Source organism: Danaus plexippus, chromosome 14, assembly GCF_018135715.1.
Source record: "Danaus plexippus chromosome 14, MEX_DaPlex, whole genome shotgun sequence".
Taxonomy (NCBI): Eukaryota; Metazoa; Arthropoda; class Insecta; order Lepidoptera; family Nymphalidae; genus Danaus; species Danaus plexippus.
The window spans coordinates 7,869,461-7,885,057 of record NC_083546.1 but is presented as its reverse complement, the minus strand read 5'-3'; the positions used below and the strand labels follow the sequence as shown (position 1 = coordinate 7,885,057).

Sequence of the window (15,597 nt, the reverse complement as noted above, 5' to 3'; positions counted from 1 at the left end):
GATAATTGTCTACCATAGATAATGACAAAATGACCCAGCAAACCATTAATCTTATTAAATTATTGTAATTCAAGAACACGTGATATGACCACAGATTCACACATAAACAATACGATCGCCGAAAATACTGATAGGCATAAACAAATTTGACACGTGCCTACAAAACCAGCGAACTATTAAACGAAATACAATGTATACGCCTTATAATTTTCCTGTCATAATGACATTAACTGACAAAATTATTCTACCTTAAACGTGACGGGAGTTCGATGAACGGTAATTTAGATTTTATATTGATTGATACGTTTCGAACTAAAAAAAAAATCATTTATTTAGTTCTAATTATTACGTTATAAATAAGAATCTTTTAACATGACAAATACTATATATATACGAGGCTGTATTGCAATGTATGGAAAATAATCGTCTGTAACTCATACCGCGTCAGCAAACACCGAACAATCAACAATCAAGCGAGTTTAAACTTAATATTGCTTAAGATTAATTATTATCTGTTTCCTCAATCATTCATTCTTATATTATTTATTTTCTTAAAGTATTCTGTCACGCATATAACGGCTTTAATAAATAGTGGCACATTGAGTTGCGGTTCGTTTGAATAAATTATAATTGTTAGTGATTTACGAATGCTATAACCCGTCGTCGTAAAGTTTAAACGAGACATAGTTTAATATAAGAGTGACGTCACAACTAAAATATTTCTATAATGAAAGCATTAAGTTACAATATTACCAAATGAAGCCCACTAATTGTCACCACTAAACTGTCCTCTCGGTCTACGTGACTCCTAACAGACAGCGACCATTAAGAAATACTCAGAAAGATCGCTTTAAATTAAAACTATTATTAGCATTAATTAATTATATATAAATAACGCGGATATCAAAAATATGATATGGTTCTTTAATGTCAAATTGACTATTTCAAAAACTCTTCTCACTGATAGGTGTAACATATTCGTAAATCGTACCTAATATCTATTTTATATGTTGATTATTATATTTATTGCGGTCCAATATTCGTCATTATATGATTAAACAACGTATTTTTAATGTATCTGTTAGAATATAATATTTAAATATAATTATGTTTTGTTTTTAAATAGTATCTTTTATTTATTTTTTACTTTTAGATAAAGCGCTGAATATACCGAATAATATGTAGGTAAAGCATTTACATAAGGAAAAAACTGTCCTATTAACAGGCACTCAATTCCGTTCACTGTCATTAATATATCTATAATAAAATTATTAATAATTATAGGGTACAACTGACTATTACACGTACCTAACATGGTATAAATACATTGAAAATAGTGATTTTAATATCCATATAATAAAGCAAATATTAAAATTTATCGTAAAACACATATTTTATTTTCATTTAACTGAATGAGATTTCTCCGAAAAGATTTAATCAAAATTTTATTTTCTATATAGAGTAATTAATTCTATAAATCCAGTAATTTCACTAGAAAATATTTTTTGTCCTCGCTCAATGTCAAATCTAAAAGAACCTCTTTCAGATTTTCTGTTAAAGAGCTGTCCTCTTAACCACGTTAACCACGAGATTGTAGTTTCTTGAACGGGCATTAAGTTAATGTATTGTTGAAATGTATTGAACAGGACGTTCAGGAGTTAGGACATCCTATTCTGTCTAAAAGTCATGGCAAATTATGTCTTTCACACCCATACATCGAGATAACAGATATCGTTGGTTAGTTGTTTTAAATATGGACATCTGTGCAAAGACGTGCACACTATTCTGCCAGAGTCGTGTAGAATGGGGGAGACACGATCCGGGATTAACTTATGAATGTATTAAAACTTAACAGCTTCGACTGAAGTCACAATTAGGAACTATATCTCCTTGTATACATCGTAAATATCTTTCATATTAGATTGTCCAGTTTTATAGTGAGGCTGATAGTTACAAATCTTTTAGCTTCTATCCCCGACCCGCGTCCGCTTAGACCTGTCTTTAAAATAATTTTCTTTCATAGTAGATGTTACTACCGCCTACTGCTTTCAATTAATGTTCCAAATCACATCTGATTTGCCAGAATGAATGAGTTAGAAATCAGTATTTCCTGCGCTGTAGCCTGTCCCGAGGAATGACATGATGCTGCTGAATAGTAATTCAAAATTAAATATAATATATGCCACAGTAATTAGTTTTTAAAAGATATATATCCTATAACTATATATGTCTTGTAAGAATAACAAGAATTCAAAGGCTCATATTAGAAACAATAGTAGTAAGGAGCGGTCTGGTATGCCTTCAGAAATACTGCGATAAAAAAAGAGTTGACATAGAATATTCGTATAAAGTAGAACTATGACATGAATTGCCAATTCCGATTACCTTTTTTTAGTTTTTTTACTGATATTATATTTGGGGAACTGCTTAGGTGAAAGAATCAGAAAAAAGGTAGCAGAGATCCACTGAAAGCGGTTGTTGGCTTTTGACATTTTAAACTATGACGCAAATAGCCTCAATGATTATTATATTTCTATACTATATTTCATTAACATATAATTAGTAAACAAACACCAAGGAACGAACGAACTTTTGGCCTCGCTAGCGTCACTCTCTAACTAGTTTAAAGCCTTAAGGTTTCTATACTGAATTTATTTTTTGTTTGACAATAAAGAAATTATTCATACTCTTGCGTGTTTACTGTGTTTGTTTCCCGACTGTACTTGTTATTGAACAATCTACATTTAGATGTTTTATCGGACATCCCCTTCACACAGATGTTTTAATTTTATCATAAATATCAATGTGAATTTATAGCTGATTAAATATATTATTTTAATGATATAAATAATTAACTATATAACTCTGAACATATTTTATAATCTGTGGTTCTGTCAAAGGAATATACATTTGCAGCAGAAATCTTTAAGGTGTCTTTGCTTAGTGATAATAATTTAAGTTTACTGTCTATGGTTGACGTCAGTCGGCTGTTATTTTCATTGTTCCCTCCGCATTCACAAATTTCGTACATCATAACTGAATGATAGAAAATCTTAAGAAACTATCTTGAATAATACCAGTTTTTATAACTGATGAAATTAAAAGGCAGTATTTCCTATTTATGTATATACAACAAAAAAATTAAGACTTCTGTTTGACATTTGATTTACTATGGCATTTAGTTAATTACTTATTATACATACACATATGTGATTATTTTTCATCTGTAATCTTGAACCGCAATTTTAATGTTTTTAAAAAAAATATGTTGAGCATAAAGATATAAACGATAAAATATATCGAGTTTATTAAATGAAACAGAAATCGTTTCTTTAATTTTTGATCGTGATATTAATTATCAAATGTTCATTATCAAACAAGACACGATGTACACAAGCAGCAAGATTATTATTCAATTCTTTGTAACATCCTTTTAATCTCTTCGAACACAAAAAAAGTTACTTTAAATATTTTGCTCCAATAAACGTTCAGAAACTTACCTACATATATCAACTTAGTCTTGTTGTAAATAAACTGATCTCGAACTGGAATGAAGTGTCTTGGATCATTAACAGCTAATTTCTGTGTGGGAGACCACAACATCTGCTTCCGGCATAATTACCGACTGGTAAGTCAGAAAAAGTCTACATCAGAAATACAGAATCCCGTGAATTCGGTCGGCAGGCAGATTTAATTTAATTAGGTGCTTGGTAAGTCGACCTTAGCACAAAACGTTATAATTTTCGATGTGTCAGGGACTTGGAGAGTAGCGGTATCCGAAGAAGGGTGTGCAGCTCAGCCGATTACAAGGCCCAATTATTGGGCTAGCGTTCCCTAAGAGATTACCCCGTCTGAGAGGACCTGATGAAGACATAAACTGTGTTGTTCCTCCGTATTGACTATTCTCTATATCAGAAATCGAATACTGCAGATCACTTAAATGACATGTCTGCACTGTAATTCCTTACGCGGAGACGTAGAATCTATTTGCTGCATGCGCGGCGTACCTGAAACACCCAAGTTACATCTTGACTATAACTTTCTTAAGTGCTTCAGGTATGTGTGTATATGTGTGTGTGATATCTATTGTAAATGTCTCCGTCACTTAAAGTCCCCAAATTTTCTGAAAACATCTGGATGCTAATGGACTAAGATATTTACGCCACTTTTATTTGATAATTTGAGAAGGTTGCTTTCAGCGCAGCCGGTCTTTTTAGGACACTTTACTTCCCGGCATCAAGACTGACTTTTCCCATATAAGGTGACTTGTAAAGAAGAGCGGGATTAGGACTTATAACCAAGTTTTCTCGGTTAGTAAAATAAGCTTCCTGGGTGCTGGATTATGATGACGATACAGCCAATTGCCTAGACCTCTGCAGAAAACAAATCTAGATAGATAGGCCAGCAAAATCTCATCACAATTGGGTACCTCCGACCACTGTCTGGATGTACCTATATATTCTCCGTCCGATCACGAGCTTAACTGTAAACGGTGAATTACGCGGTGCGAGCCGGCAGATTGGTATTTGTGGCTTTTGTTTTTGCATCTTATTCTTGGTGGCAGGCTTACGTTGCAGAGATCTATAGAGATACGCCTACACTAGAACTGATGTGATAAATCAGTAGATATTTATTAGATACTTTAGAGATAAAATTAAACAAGATAGTTTAAAATGAAAAATTTATATTTATATATATTTAAATTACGCGATATTCCGGAGTTAGTAGGTTTGAAACCTGTTGGTGTCAATGATATTTTTAGCAATTATATATTTCATTTGTTCTTGATTCAGTAAGAATAAATATACGCTATACATCAACAAACAACTGAACTATGTTATATAAATATACATCAATGCAATCATTTATAATACTTTTTTATATATATCATTTTATTTGCATACGAACGGATATGGAGTGTAGAAAAATTTATAAGTTGTTAAGTTGTCTAACGAGATTTGGACTTGAGGGATACAAAAAACAAACGTCAGAAACGTAAAAAAAATATTAATCATCTGTGGTTCCTCTTAAAGCAACTTCGGATAAAAATTTGTATGTAATTAGGGATCGAGGTGGGAAATATGTAAACCGTTTTAATGTAAGATGCATTTTGCTATGCATGTAGGCTGAATATAATTTCAGTATTTAGAAAAAATAATTTGATCTCTTAAAAGCATTCCTTTTTTATTATAAAGAACCAAAGTCAAGATACTACTGAATATTACCAAATTATGTATTTGTGGCATTGTAGTGTCCGAGAACTTGGAGATTAAGTCGATAACCTTGAAATTGGCCAATATTAGGTACTTGAACCCAAATACCTACTCTCTTTTCTCTCGTTTAACCGGTTACAACGGAAAAAATACAAATATCAAATATTATGTAAAGAAATCTAAGTGTTTATGTAATGGTACTTAGATTTACCATTAATTTTATTAATTTATAACAATTTATTTTTTTAGAATGATTAAAGAAACTTGATTTTTGTTTTTGTAAGAGTCAAGTTCAAGTTACAAATTAAAGGAATGTTCATATTAATGTAATTATGACTTACATGTATCCAAATACATAAACATGTACATAAGAGTCTTTTGTACGACACGTCAGGTACATTTGTTTTTATGACACTCGTACAAACTCCGTGCTGAACATAAATCTATTTTCCTCAAGACTGTTATGATATGAGAGGATGTTTGTGAAAAGAAATTAAGTTTTAAATAAAATAAAAAAATTGATCATAGATCGTATACTAATTGTTCAAATTAAAATGAGTGACATTTAAATATCATAGATATAATCTAGCGTCTATACTTGACATTATGACGAATAATATCAAGGAGGAAAAGGAAATTGAAAAATAAAATATAAATAAAGAAAATAAATGCCAAGAAGATAAAGAACAAAACATTTTTATTTGTTCAAAATCCAACAATAGTAATTATCCTATTTAAGAATATCGTATATTATTTGCCGATTGCTGTTGCTCCTTGAGTGTTGGTAGCATATTTATGAAAAACTGGGATGCTAAATTTATCCATATTGACTTTGGAGTAGAGATGTATAAATTACGAGCACAGCTTTCAAACGACATAGGCTAAGGTAAAATTGACCTTCTCATGGTTGTCATCTTTTTAAGTAAATGGTATGACATGTTAGAGTCCAATTTTAATTCAAAATTGACACTAAGCGTAAACAGTACGGACATATATAAAATCATGGAGCACATATATGTAAAAACATCGACATAATCAAGTTATTTATCTGTAACTAGTCTAGTTGACGAGTTGAAAATGATGCAAAATAGAGATTCTGCGCTTAACATTCTGTGTGTTTGCTCATTAGATCCGGAATGGCCCCTAGCAAAAAGGTGCCAAAAGCGGGCATTTTGCTTGGACAAAAACTGAAAAATCCAAGTATATTGGTAATAATGTTAATAAATTAATAATTAAAATGCCGTAGTCGTTTTTCAATGATCTATGTTTAACGTTATATTAAAATTATAAATAATTGAGATAGAGTTCCGGGAGTTAAAAGTTTGGTATTGAATATTTCCTCCTCTTTCAGAATCTTTATGAAATTTCTTAAATATGAATAGTTTATGAAATATTGGTAAAAAACGTAATGCATTTTTTTCATAAAACGCTCTGATCTATAATATATTTATTATATAATATATAATATATTAGTGATTTTTACTTTAACACAACACAAATTGTTATATTAAGTTTTTAACATAGCCATAGAATGCTAAACATAGAACTGTGACATAAAAATAAAATTTACTCGAGTAATAACACTTATATCATAAGCAGCAAATACTAAAAATATTTAAAAATATGTAAATATATAAAACACGATCGAAATTTAAAATTGTATAATTTTACTCACTCAATTTATCGGAATCCGTTACAGAAGAAATCCCTTTTATAAAAAAAAAACAATATTGACCGTTTGGAATATGTGTAACTTTATATAATTTAGCTAAATAATATTTAATTCGTAGAATAATGTTTTATTATTATCTAATAACGTCCAAAGCTGTAGCATTAACGTAATTACAGATGCTCACGCTCGTATATAACGCAAGTTTGAGTGGGAACTGGCGCAGTCGAAACCTTAGTGTCGGAGGACTTAGACCTTAAATTATTTATATTATTTATATATAAGTTTAAAATCCTTTATAAAATGCGTGTATACTTGTGTTTAGCCGCAATAGCTGCGGTCATATCTTGTGTCACTGGCAATGCTCTTCGTAAGTTATTTATCTATAACTAAAACTATACTTTTATCAACAATTTTAGATATTAAAATCCATTATCTTATAAAATAGGATTTCTTATTAATAAAGTTATGGCATGAAAGATGAAATGATTATAATGAGTTTTTAGGAAAACAAAATTTAAATTTATCCTTCTGTCAGTTGATGTTACACGTATTAAAATTTATAAGAATGATATAATACTTTATTTATGAGAATAATCATAAAATAAGGCGTTAATTACTTTTAAAAATAAATTCATTACACCTAGTTTGAATACGTATGTAATATTTTTAAGTCTAATACAAGTAACATGTTATATTCTCATATCATATTATCATACAATGGAATAATTTTGGAAAGCGATAGTAGTTGAGAAAAATTAAATATATTATCTTAAAAAAAAGAATTTAGAGAATAATTTAGTACGTTTGAAGTTAATTAATCCAAGCTCTATAACTATAGAAAAATGATCCGCGCGTCGCTCGCAATTGTTGTCCGCCTAAACCGATTACTATTATTAATTGACAGCTATAAAAACCAGGATGACAGATAATAGAAAGAATTTAATGGAGTCGTGACACGTGTGGAAAGAAAATTATTTCTCTTGTTTTATGAATTAAATTTCCATTTTCATTGATATTCATATAATTGTTATACATATAATGTTCATATCTCTAGTTTTTGAATTGATACTCAAACATACTAAACTTATAACAAAAGAAATTAATGCTACGTCTATACTTTTATAAATCTATGTGACTCACAAAAAAAAATAATAAAGAAATTAATCAAAAATATGTCTCATAAGCTGTCAACTGTCATGTTGTAATTATCCAGGTTTTCGCTAAAGAAACATTAACATATATGATGGGACAGAGTGAGAACTTAAAAAAGTTAATCTTGTATTAAAATCGGTTCAGGGGTTTGAAAAGAAAACACATGTGAGTAGAAAAAAAAATAAAATTGTTGTCCTAGTATAGTGGAAAATAGCAAGCTTAAAAATTTAACAGTTAAAAAAAAGTTTGCGATTATTTGTAATATTTTAGAATGAAAAACGTTTTACTGTCAATGTTTCATTATAGGATTCAAGAGACGTAATAAAAAAAAATATTAAAATTAATTTAAAGTTTGCCCTGTTCTTACTTTCTGTAAAAAATATTTTCACTGCTACTTGTAGTTCAGAAATCTACAACTTCAAAATTTTTATATTTTTACGTGAAATTTATGTTTTGTTTTTTGTAACCTTAATAAGTTGTATGCTGAAAGACTTTTGGATTTATTTATAAATATTAGTTAAAAAATATACAAAAAACAGAATTTCCAAAGTAGGTTGATTAGATGTTGATTGTTTGATATGAGAATTCAATATTTATTTGTAAACAATGCAGTTCGCACAAATAAAAACAAAATGACAAAAAGTATGTTTACTTAACTGTCGGTATACGTAGTTCAGTTGAGCGTTGATGTAATATATTTTGCATTCGTTAAAAATAAGGATGTAAATATCAGGAATAAAAAGGTTCACAGGTCCTCATTAGTCACTCGTACTAAGATAAACAGATAAACATGCGTTTTCTCCATATATATAATTCACATTAATCGTGTTAGGACTAAAGATGAAAAAATTTTATTTAAATAATGCTTATAAAACGAAACAAATTGTTATCTGATTCTGAACTATTTTATTAAACATAACAAATTATAATGAGGCCATGGTAAGTACGAACATACATCCTCAGAAGCAATAAAACTATGACTCTAATATTTACGCTTTTAATACAACAGGCAAAGTGAGTAAGCAATCAACGAAGTGACAAGTAATAAATAAGTAAGTAGTTACCCACGACTGGGAAATAAACGTAAGATTGCGGTCACTTGAATTTTCATGTAGCACCTAAATACTATAAATACCCCCACGTGTAAGTGAGATTTGATTATAACACGGATATAAAGCATCACCTCATCAAATAAACAGTCCAAGGGCTGGCATTGACGCGCCGTGAGCCGTCCAAAATGGTTACCTAATATGAACTAACCTTCCATCTCAAACGTAACAACCTTGACTTTCAGCGTTTTATTGTGATCGCGATTATAACGATAAGGGTCGCTTGACTCTTCCTTAACAAAATACATTGTTGCTTACAATTTAATTGAACAAGTTAATACGTATTATACGTGAAAAAGATCATTAGGGAGCACTTGGTTTATTAGGTATTAAAGACATTTTTGTTAAAAAGAATTTAATATTATATAGAAAACATGATTTAGATAAACGTGTTTGGTGCTACTGAAATCCCAGAGTAGACGACTAGCTCGAAGACATCCTAATGTACAGACGGAGTCGTTAAATACTAGAAAAAATCTATTATTAGTTGCGTGTTTTTGGTCCATGAAAAGGACATTACATCATCAGGTAATACATGGGACAGTTTTAATGTGTTTCCAGCCAGACTCTTTCAATGCTTGCCAACAATTATAATGAAGTACCTACTTACGCAATACAGTGGCTGCTATATAATTTTATTTTAATGAATTCTACAATAAAATCTTATAAACTTCGAATTCTTCAAATAATCATTCAAAGGAATAAGAGTCACAGTATAAGTTTTGAAACAATCTGACAATTTATAACCATCTGTATTGTATAGCATACACACAATACGTTAGAGTCGTAAAGTATTTTTTACTGGTGTTGCGGTCATGAGAAGGCTTTAAAGCTATAACAATAGATCTTTAGAAATATTATAATCTACTTACAACAAAAACTATCCATATATAGATACAGCGCAAATTATACCCGCAAATAGCATTTTCATTCGTTTTGTATTTCAAAACGATTCTGTTTTCTGAAGTGTTTATCACTTTCATGAAACCCTGATGAAACCACTCGAATAGATACTCACAAAGATTTTGTATATTATAATAGATTTTGTTAGATATTTAAAGTCAACAAAAAATAATTTAATTGTGCGCGGAGTCCCTCCGCGTGGAAGAAGTGAAACTTCGTATTGTTGGAATGAAAACAGGAAGGGGTAGAAATTGATTTTTAAAGAGTTTTTAGTGTTTCTTTAAGAAAAACTTTATTAACATTACTTACAAGTCACAATTGATTGCTCACTTTTTGATTTGATTGATTCTCTCTCGCTCTGTCTCTTTTTATCCTCCCTCCCCAGGAGCGTTAAGTGTTAAACGCACCCTTGTTGGAAGTCGTATAAGAAGTTTCCTTCAAAACTATTTATATTTCTCTAAAGTAAACTATAAAGCTGGTTAACTATGCATAACTTTGGAGTTTAATATATATTTCTTTCTATAGCGTCGTTCATTAAGGCGTGCTCAGCCTCCGATCCCAACCTGAACCAATGTATCGAGGACGTCATAACATCCGCGGGGCCCAAGTTCGCTCGGGGCATCCCTGAGCTGGGCATCAAGCCTCTGGATCCTGTAGAGCTGGGCAAGGTGGTCGTCGACAACCCCGCACTCAAGCTTACCTTCGAAGACACCGTCGTCACTGGACTGGCCGGATTCAAGATTAATACTTTCAAGTAAGTCTGATTTCTAGACTCAAATCGATCCTAGTTTTATTCGATAATATAATATCATTAAGACTTTAAAGTTTAAGATGTTTATTAATTACTTAAGATAGGACAAATCTCTAACTACAATCAAAGCCATCCGTTGCTGTGAACAGGAAATACGAAACGTTTCTTTTCTGTCAACAGGAGTTTATAAATAATACATAAACTAATTCTATAGCAATACGATGACACAGAAACAAATTAACTTAAGGATATTCGACGAAGAGAATAGCGCTAGAGAATTAGCGTTGTTATGTATGATCTCAGAATTTCGACAAATTAAGTTCAAAGTTTGCATTTATATTTTTTTAGGCTGTTCCCAGAAAAAGGCAAAGCAATTGTCGACTTTACAGCCAATGTGACTTTAAAGGCTCACTACATAATGGATGGTCAAGTACTCATCCTACCTATCAAGGGAGATGGACAGGCCAAAATTAAAATCAGTAAGTTAAATGATTTACGATATTTACTTAGCTATATAGCTATAAAACAAAAAGTGATTTTTGCTGTCGGCTCTACACGAAACAGGCAGAGGATATATTTACAACAACCCTTATCTATAACGTGGGTCGGGGCAAAACACTTAGAATTAAAAAATAGTCAGTCTAAATTCCCGAAGACACAAAATAATAAATATTGTTTATTAATTTGAAAATGTATATTTAAAAAAGAAATACAAACTATACACTATACAGCCATTTTTATTATGACACGAATATAATATTTCATATATCAGTGATTAAAAAAGTTTTTAATTTGCAGCAAATTTAAATATTAATATAAAATACGACTACAAAACAGTCGACGGTTTCTGGACGGTGACAGCACACAAGGATGAATATAAAATGGACAGAGCACAGTTCAAGTTCACCAACCTGTTCAACGGAAACAAGGAGCTCGGTAAATATACAATAACATGATAAACATAATATATTACATATGTTAAAAATATACTCAATATATATAACATAAAACTCTTTCGCCTTGTATATACATAAACTGTCATTAACATAATGGCTCGATACCACCCAATTAAATAAATTAACTTCAAATTACTGGAAAACTTAACTGTCAACTTTTGACATCAGTAATTTACATAAAACAAGAATGGACCTATTATATCTAACGACATAGCAATTATCCTGTTACAGATTAATTTATATTATAATAACTATAAAGTTTTAAAACGTTCTGCAATTATCTGTATCTTATTTTGCCTCCTTGGAACCGTCAAGATCGATCATAATTAAAGCATACAATGCTTTAAGCGCTGCGTCATTTAGACACAGAACTCATAATAAACATAACAATGGTAGTAACATAAAATACAAACGAACCTACAAACAAACATTACAGCTGACACAACACTCAAATTCCTAAACGAAAATTGGAGCATTATAATGCAAGAAATAGCGCCGCCCGCCATGGATCAGGTTATAGAGAGCTGTCTGGCGGAAGTGAAGAAGTTCTACTCCGTGGTGCCCGCGGACTTGCTGCTGGCCAATTAATGGTGATAATGATGAAGATACTCTAAGTCATCAAATAATCTTTGACCCATAAATCAACTCGGATTTTATTGACATCAAACATACATTTGAGACTAACCACAGACTATAAAACTTTCAAAACAACCCATTTAATATTGTCATAATTTATTTATTATCTTTCAATTTGAATTATAACTGGGATCATCTCTCAAAAATTTTTAATCTCTATTTAGGTATTGATTATACTACATTATACTGCTTGTTATGGTTAATAAATCTGCTACATACATACATTTACGTACTATTAATTTTATTCTTCTCTCATACGACATATTCAATACATCACATTCATTGCCAAATTTATGCTTTAATTCTTAATATCGTCACATAACTTTACAAACTGTTATTTTATCTTATAAGATATATTTAAAATTTCAGCTGAAACAATAGACGCAGTGATCAACGAACATTGGGAACCAGTGATAAGAGACATAGCGCCAGTGGCCTTCAAAACAATCATCAACGCGTGTGTCAACGAAGCAAAAAAACTCTACGCTGCAGTTCCCGCTAATCAACTACTTCTACCTTAAACATTTATTAACATTCAAAAAAATATATAAAAACATGAACCGCATGAAATATACACAACTTATTTTAAATAATTCATGATTTTTTTTTATTATGGTAATGGTATCATACTTTGGTTACGTTGGAATGCTAGGAGGAATACATTTAAAATATTCATAAGTTCACATTATCCGCTCTCTAGTGTGAGACCAGGTTAATAATCAAACTATTATAGTAACATTCTTTTTTATTGAATACGTATAGGAGGCGTCCTGATTTCTATCGACACATTATCATTGCAAGAAGTCATTGTTTATGTCGGTTTTACAATTTCCGTGACGTGTAACTTCCGAAATATATTGCAACGTAACGAAACTCAACGTTATAACATAAATACATTTTCCACTTTGTTTTCTAGATAAAATTAAATTAAAAGATAAGTATCTTAATATAATTTTAAATTGTAATAAAAAAGAGGACATCTATGTAACGCACACAGCATCACTGGCCGAAATAATAATAACACTATCATTAAAAAAAACAAAGTTCAATATAGATAAGATTATTGTGATAATTACATGTAAGTTAGTATTTTAATTTATATTAAATGTGCAATAAAAATAAACAAGTTTCTTAATTTATTTATTTCTTTTTCATTTTTCGCCCTTACGGTTTTTAATATAATCTATGGAATGTAATGTACGTAAATACTACGAAATCTTTGTTGATTTATTTATTTCCTTTCATAAATGAACAACTAGGTACCTATTTACACCCGACCTGATGAAGTATTTAATAACAGAGTACAGATGCCTGAGGAAACAAAAATACCATGCAAGAATTATTGCATGTTGTATATTAAAATGAAAAATAGCATGACGATAGCATATTTAGCAGTGTTCAGATGCATGCGTAAAGATTGATTGCGTGGCAGTCTGCCACAGATTACCAAAATTAAGTAAAAATATTTTTTCTTAAATGTCCTTAATACTTATCTCTTTGTCACACTTTCAGAGCCCAGACTGCTCTTTGCTCTTTCATCATCATCATCTTATCAGCCATAAAGATGTTTTATAAAAATATATATTTTCATTCAAATACTTTTTTTAATTCTCACATACTTTTACCCTAGTTACAAACTCACACTAGAGGAACCACATTTGGACAATAATTCTTTTTAACTTATAATAAACACTTATAATTGTTCTTATTGTACATAATATGTAAATTTGTAAAATATAAAAAATGCCTTAAGAAATATCATGTTTTCTATAAGTTTTCCAATAAAAACACAAATGTGACTATTTTAAATTCTTTATTCAAAAATAACAATTGTATAAGGCCCATGTATAATATTACACTTAAATGCTATTTGTTGCAAAAATAAAAGCATTTTATGACTTTAACGTATAGCAGAAAAGCTGCCGATATTTGGCAGTTTTAACGAGGACACATTGCGTGACGGCCACCATCGACTGGAAGACTGGCTCCTGTTATATTACTTGCTAAATCGCTGGCTAGAAAGGCTATAGTGGCAGCAACCTCATCAGGTTTCCCCGGTCGGCCTAATGCATGTGTTTCTTTGCTCCTCTCTAAAAATGCTGCATACTGTTCATCGCTTAAGCCTCCTCGCTTCTGGAGCTCAGTAAGAATCACACCAGGATTAACACAGTTAACTCGGACACCTTTTGGAGCTAACTCCAGGGCTACACAGCGAGTGAATTGATCCACCGATGCCTTTGATACATTGTAGGCCAGCACGCCCGGAAAGGACCGGATACCATTTACACTTGAGACATTAACTATATTGCCCTTAGTTTTAATAATATATGGCACGGCCAACATCGTCAGGTAGTAAATGGAACGGACATTGGTATTCATGAGTCGATCATATTGAGCCAGAGAAGTATTTTCAATAGTACCAGTTTCAATTATACCGGCATTATTAATAAGTACATCGATTTGACCATAATGGTCTACTGTGTTCTTCACTATTTTCTCAATGTCATTTTCTTTCGTCAAATCGGCGGGTACAACTAATGTTGATGTAGATTTAGCACAATCTTTGTTGATCTTTTGAAGATTTTCCACGTTTCTTCCAATTAGAGATAATTTTGCACCAAGTTTTGATAAAAATACAGCTGTTGCGGCGCCAATACCAGAACTCGCGCCCGTAACAATAACTACTTTTCCCGCGAAGTTCATTTTTAATAACTGTCTAAAAATCTTAAGTGAATTTCAGCAGATTGCTTGGATTTTATCAAAAATATAAATAGATAGATAATATTATTTAAAAAAGCTCGTGCCGGATATTTCGTCGGTTTTCTGATAGTTCTGAAAAGTAAAAAAATTCACCTTTAGGATTATACCACCAATCGAATCGATATCAACATGTAACTGGAAACATTTAATTGGGTGATTTTCATTGTTACGTAATGTTTATCTGAAATGGTAAATAAAATATTGTAAATGAAAACAGATCGTACTTGTTTACTAGAGATGTGTCAATTTTTACTTTTATAGTTGACAGACGACACTTGACGTCAGTGAAATGTCATGATGTATCGCATTGAACTTTATTATAGAGAAATAATAAAACGAAAATATTACCTAACCATTAACTACATGAAATTGGCGAAATCTATATGGAAACGCCACTAACCAAAAAGAAGAAGAAATAATAAAACTCCGATTGAAAAAAAAAAGA

General features: G+C 30.9%; 2 protein-coding genes and 1 long non-coding RNA gene across 3 annotated transcripts; 2 read left to right on the top strand and 1 right to left on the bottom strand.

Moving 5' to 3' along the window:
* The first annotated feature begins 7,090 nt into the window (after positions 1 to 7,090).
* LOC116769587 (circadian clock-controlled protein daywake-like) lies at positions 7,091 to 13,531 on the top strand. Its single transcript, XM_032660730.2, has 6 exons — positions 7,091 to 7,252; positions 10,575 to 10,803; positions 11,149 to 11,279; positions 11,599 to 11,736; positions 12,193 to 12,346; positions 12,762 to 13,531. The coding sequence occupies exons 1-5, from the start codon at positions 7,186 to 7,188 to the stop codon at positions 12,342 to 12,344; spliced, it is 717 nt and encodes a 238-aa protein (XP_032516621.2). The 5' UTR covers positions 7,091 to 7,185; the 3' UTR covers positions 12,345 to 12,346; positions 12,762 to 13,531.
* Positions 7,732 to 10,043, top strand: LOC133319171 (uncharacterized). Its single transcript, XR_009752853.1, has 2 exons — positions 7,732 to 8,476; positions 8,555 to 10,043. It is a non-coding gene; the product is annotated as an uncharacterized LOC133319171 (long non-coding RNA).
* A 657-nt stretch (positions 13,532 to 14,188) lies between the features above and the next one.
* LOC116769853 (3-oxoacyl-[acyl-carrier-protein] reductase FabG-like) lies at positions 14,189 to 15,448 on the bottom strand. Its single transcript, XM_032661052.2, has 2 exons — positions 15,377 to 15,448; positions 14,189 to 15,224 (listed from the first exon to the last, which is right to left on the bottom strand). Exon 2 carries the CDS (start codon positions 15,093 to 15,095, stop codon positions 14,331 to 14,333), a length of 765 nt encoding a protein of 254 aa, XP_032516943.1. The 5' UTR covers positions 15,096 to 15,224; positions 15,377 to 15,448; the 3' UTR covers positions 14,189 to 14,330.
* Positions 15,449 to 15,597: the final 149 nt, after the last annotated feature.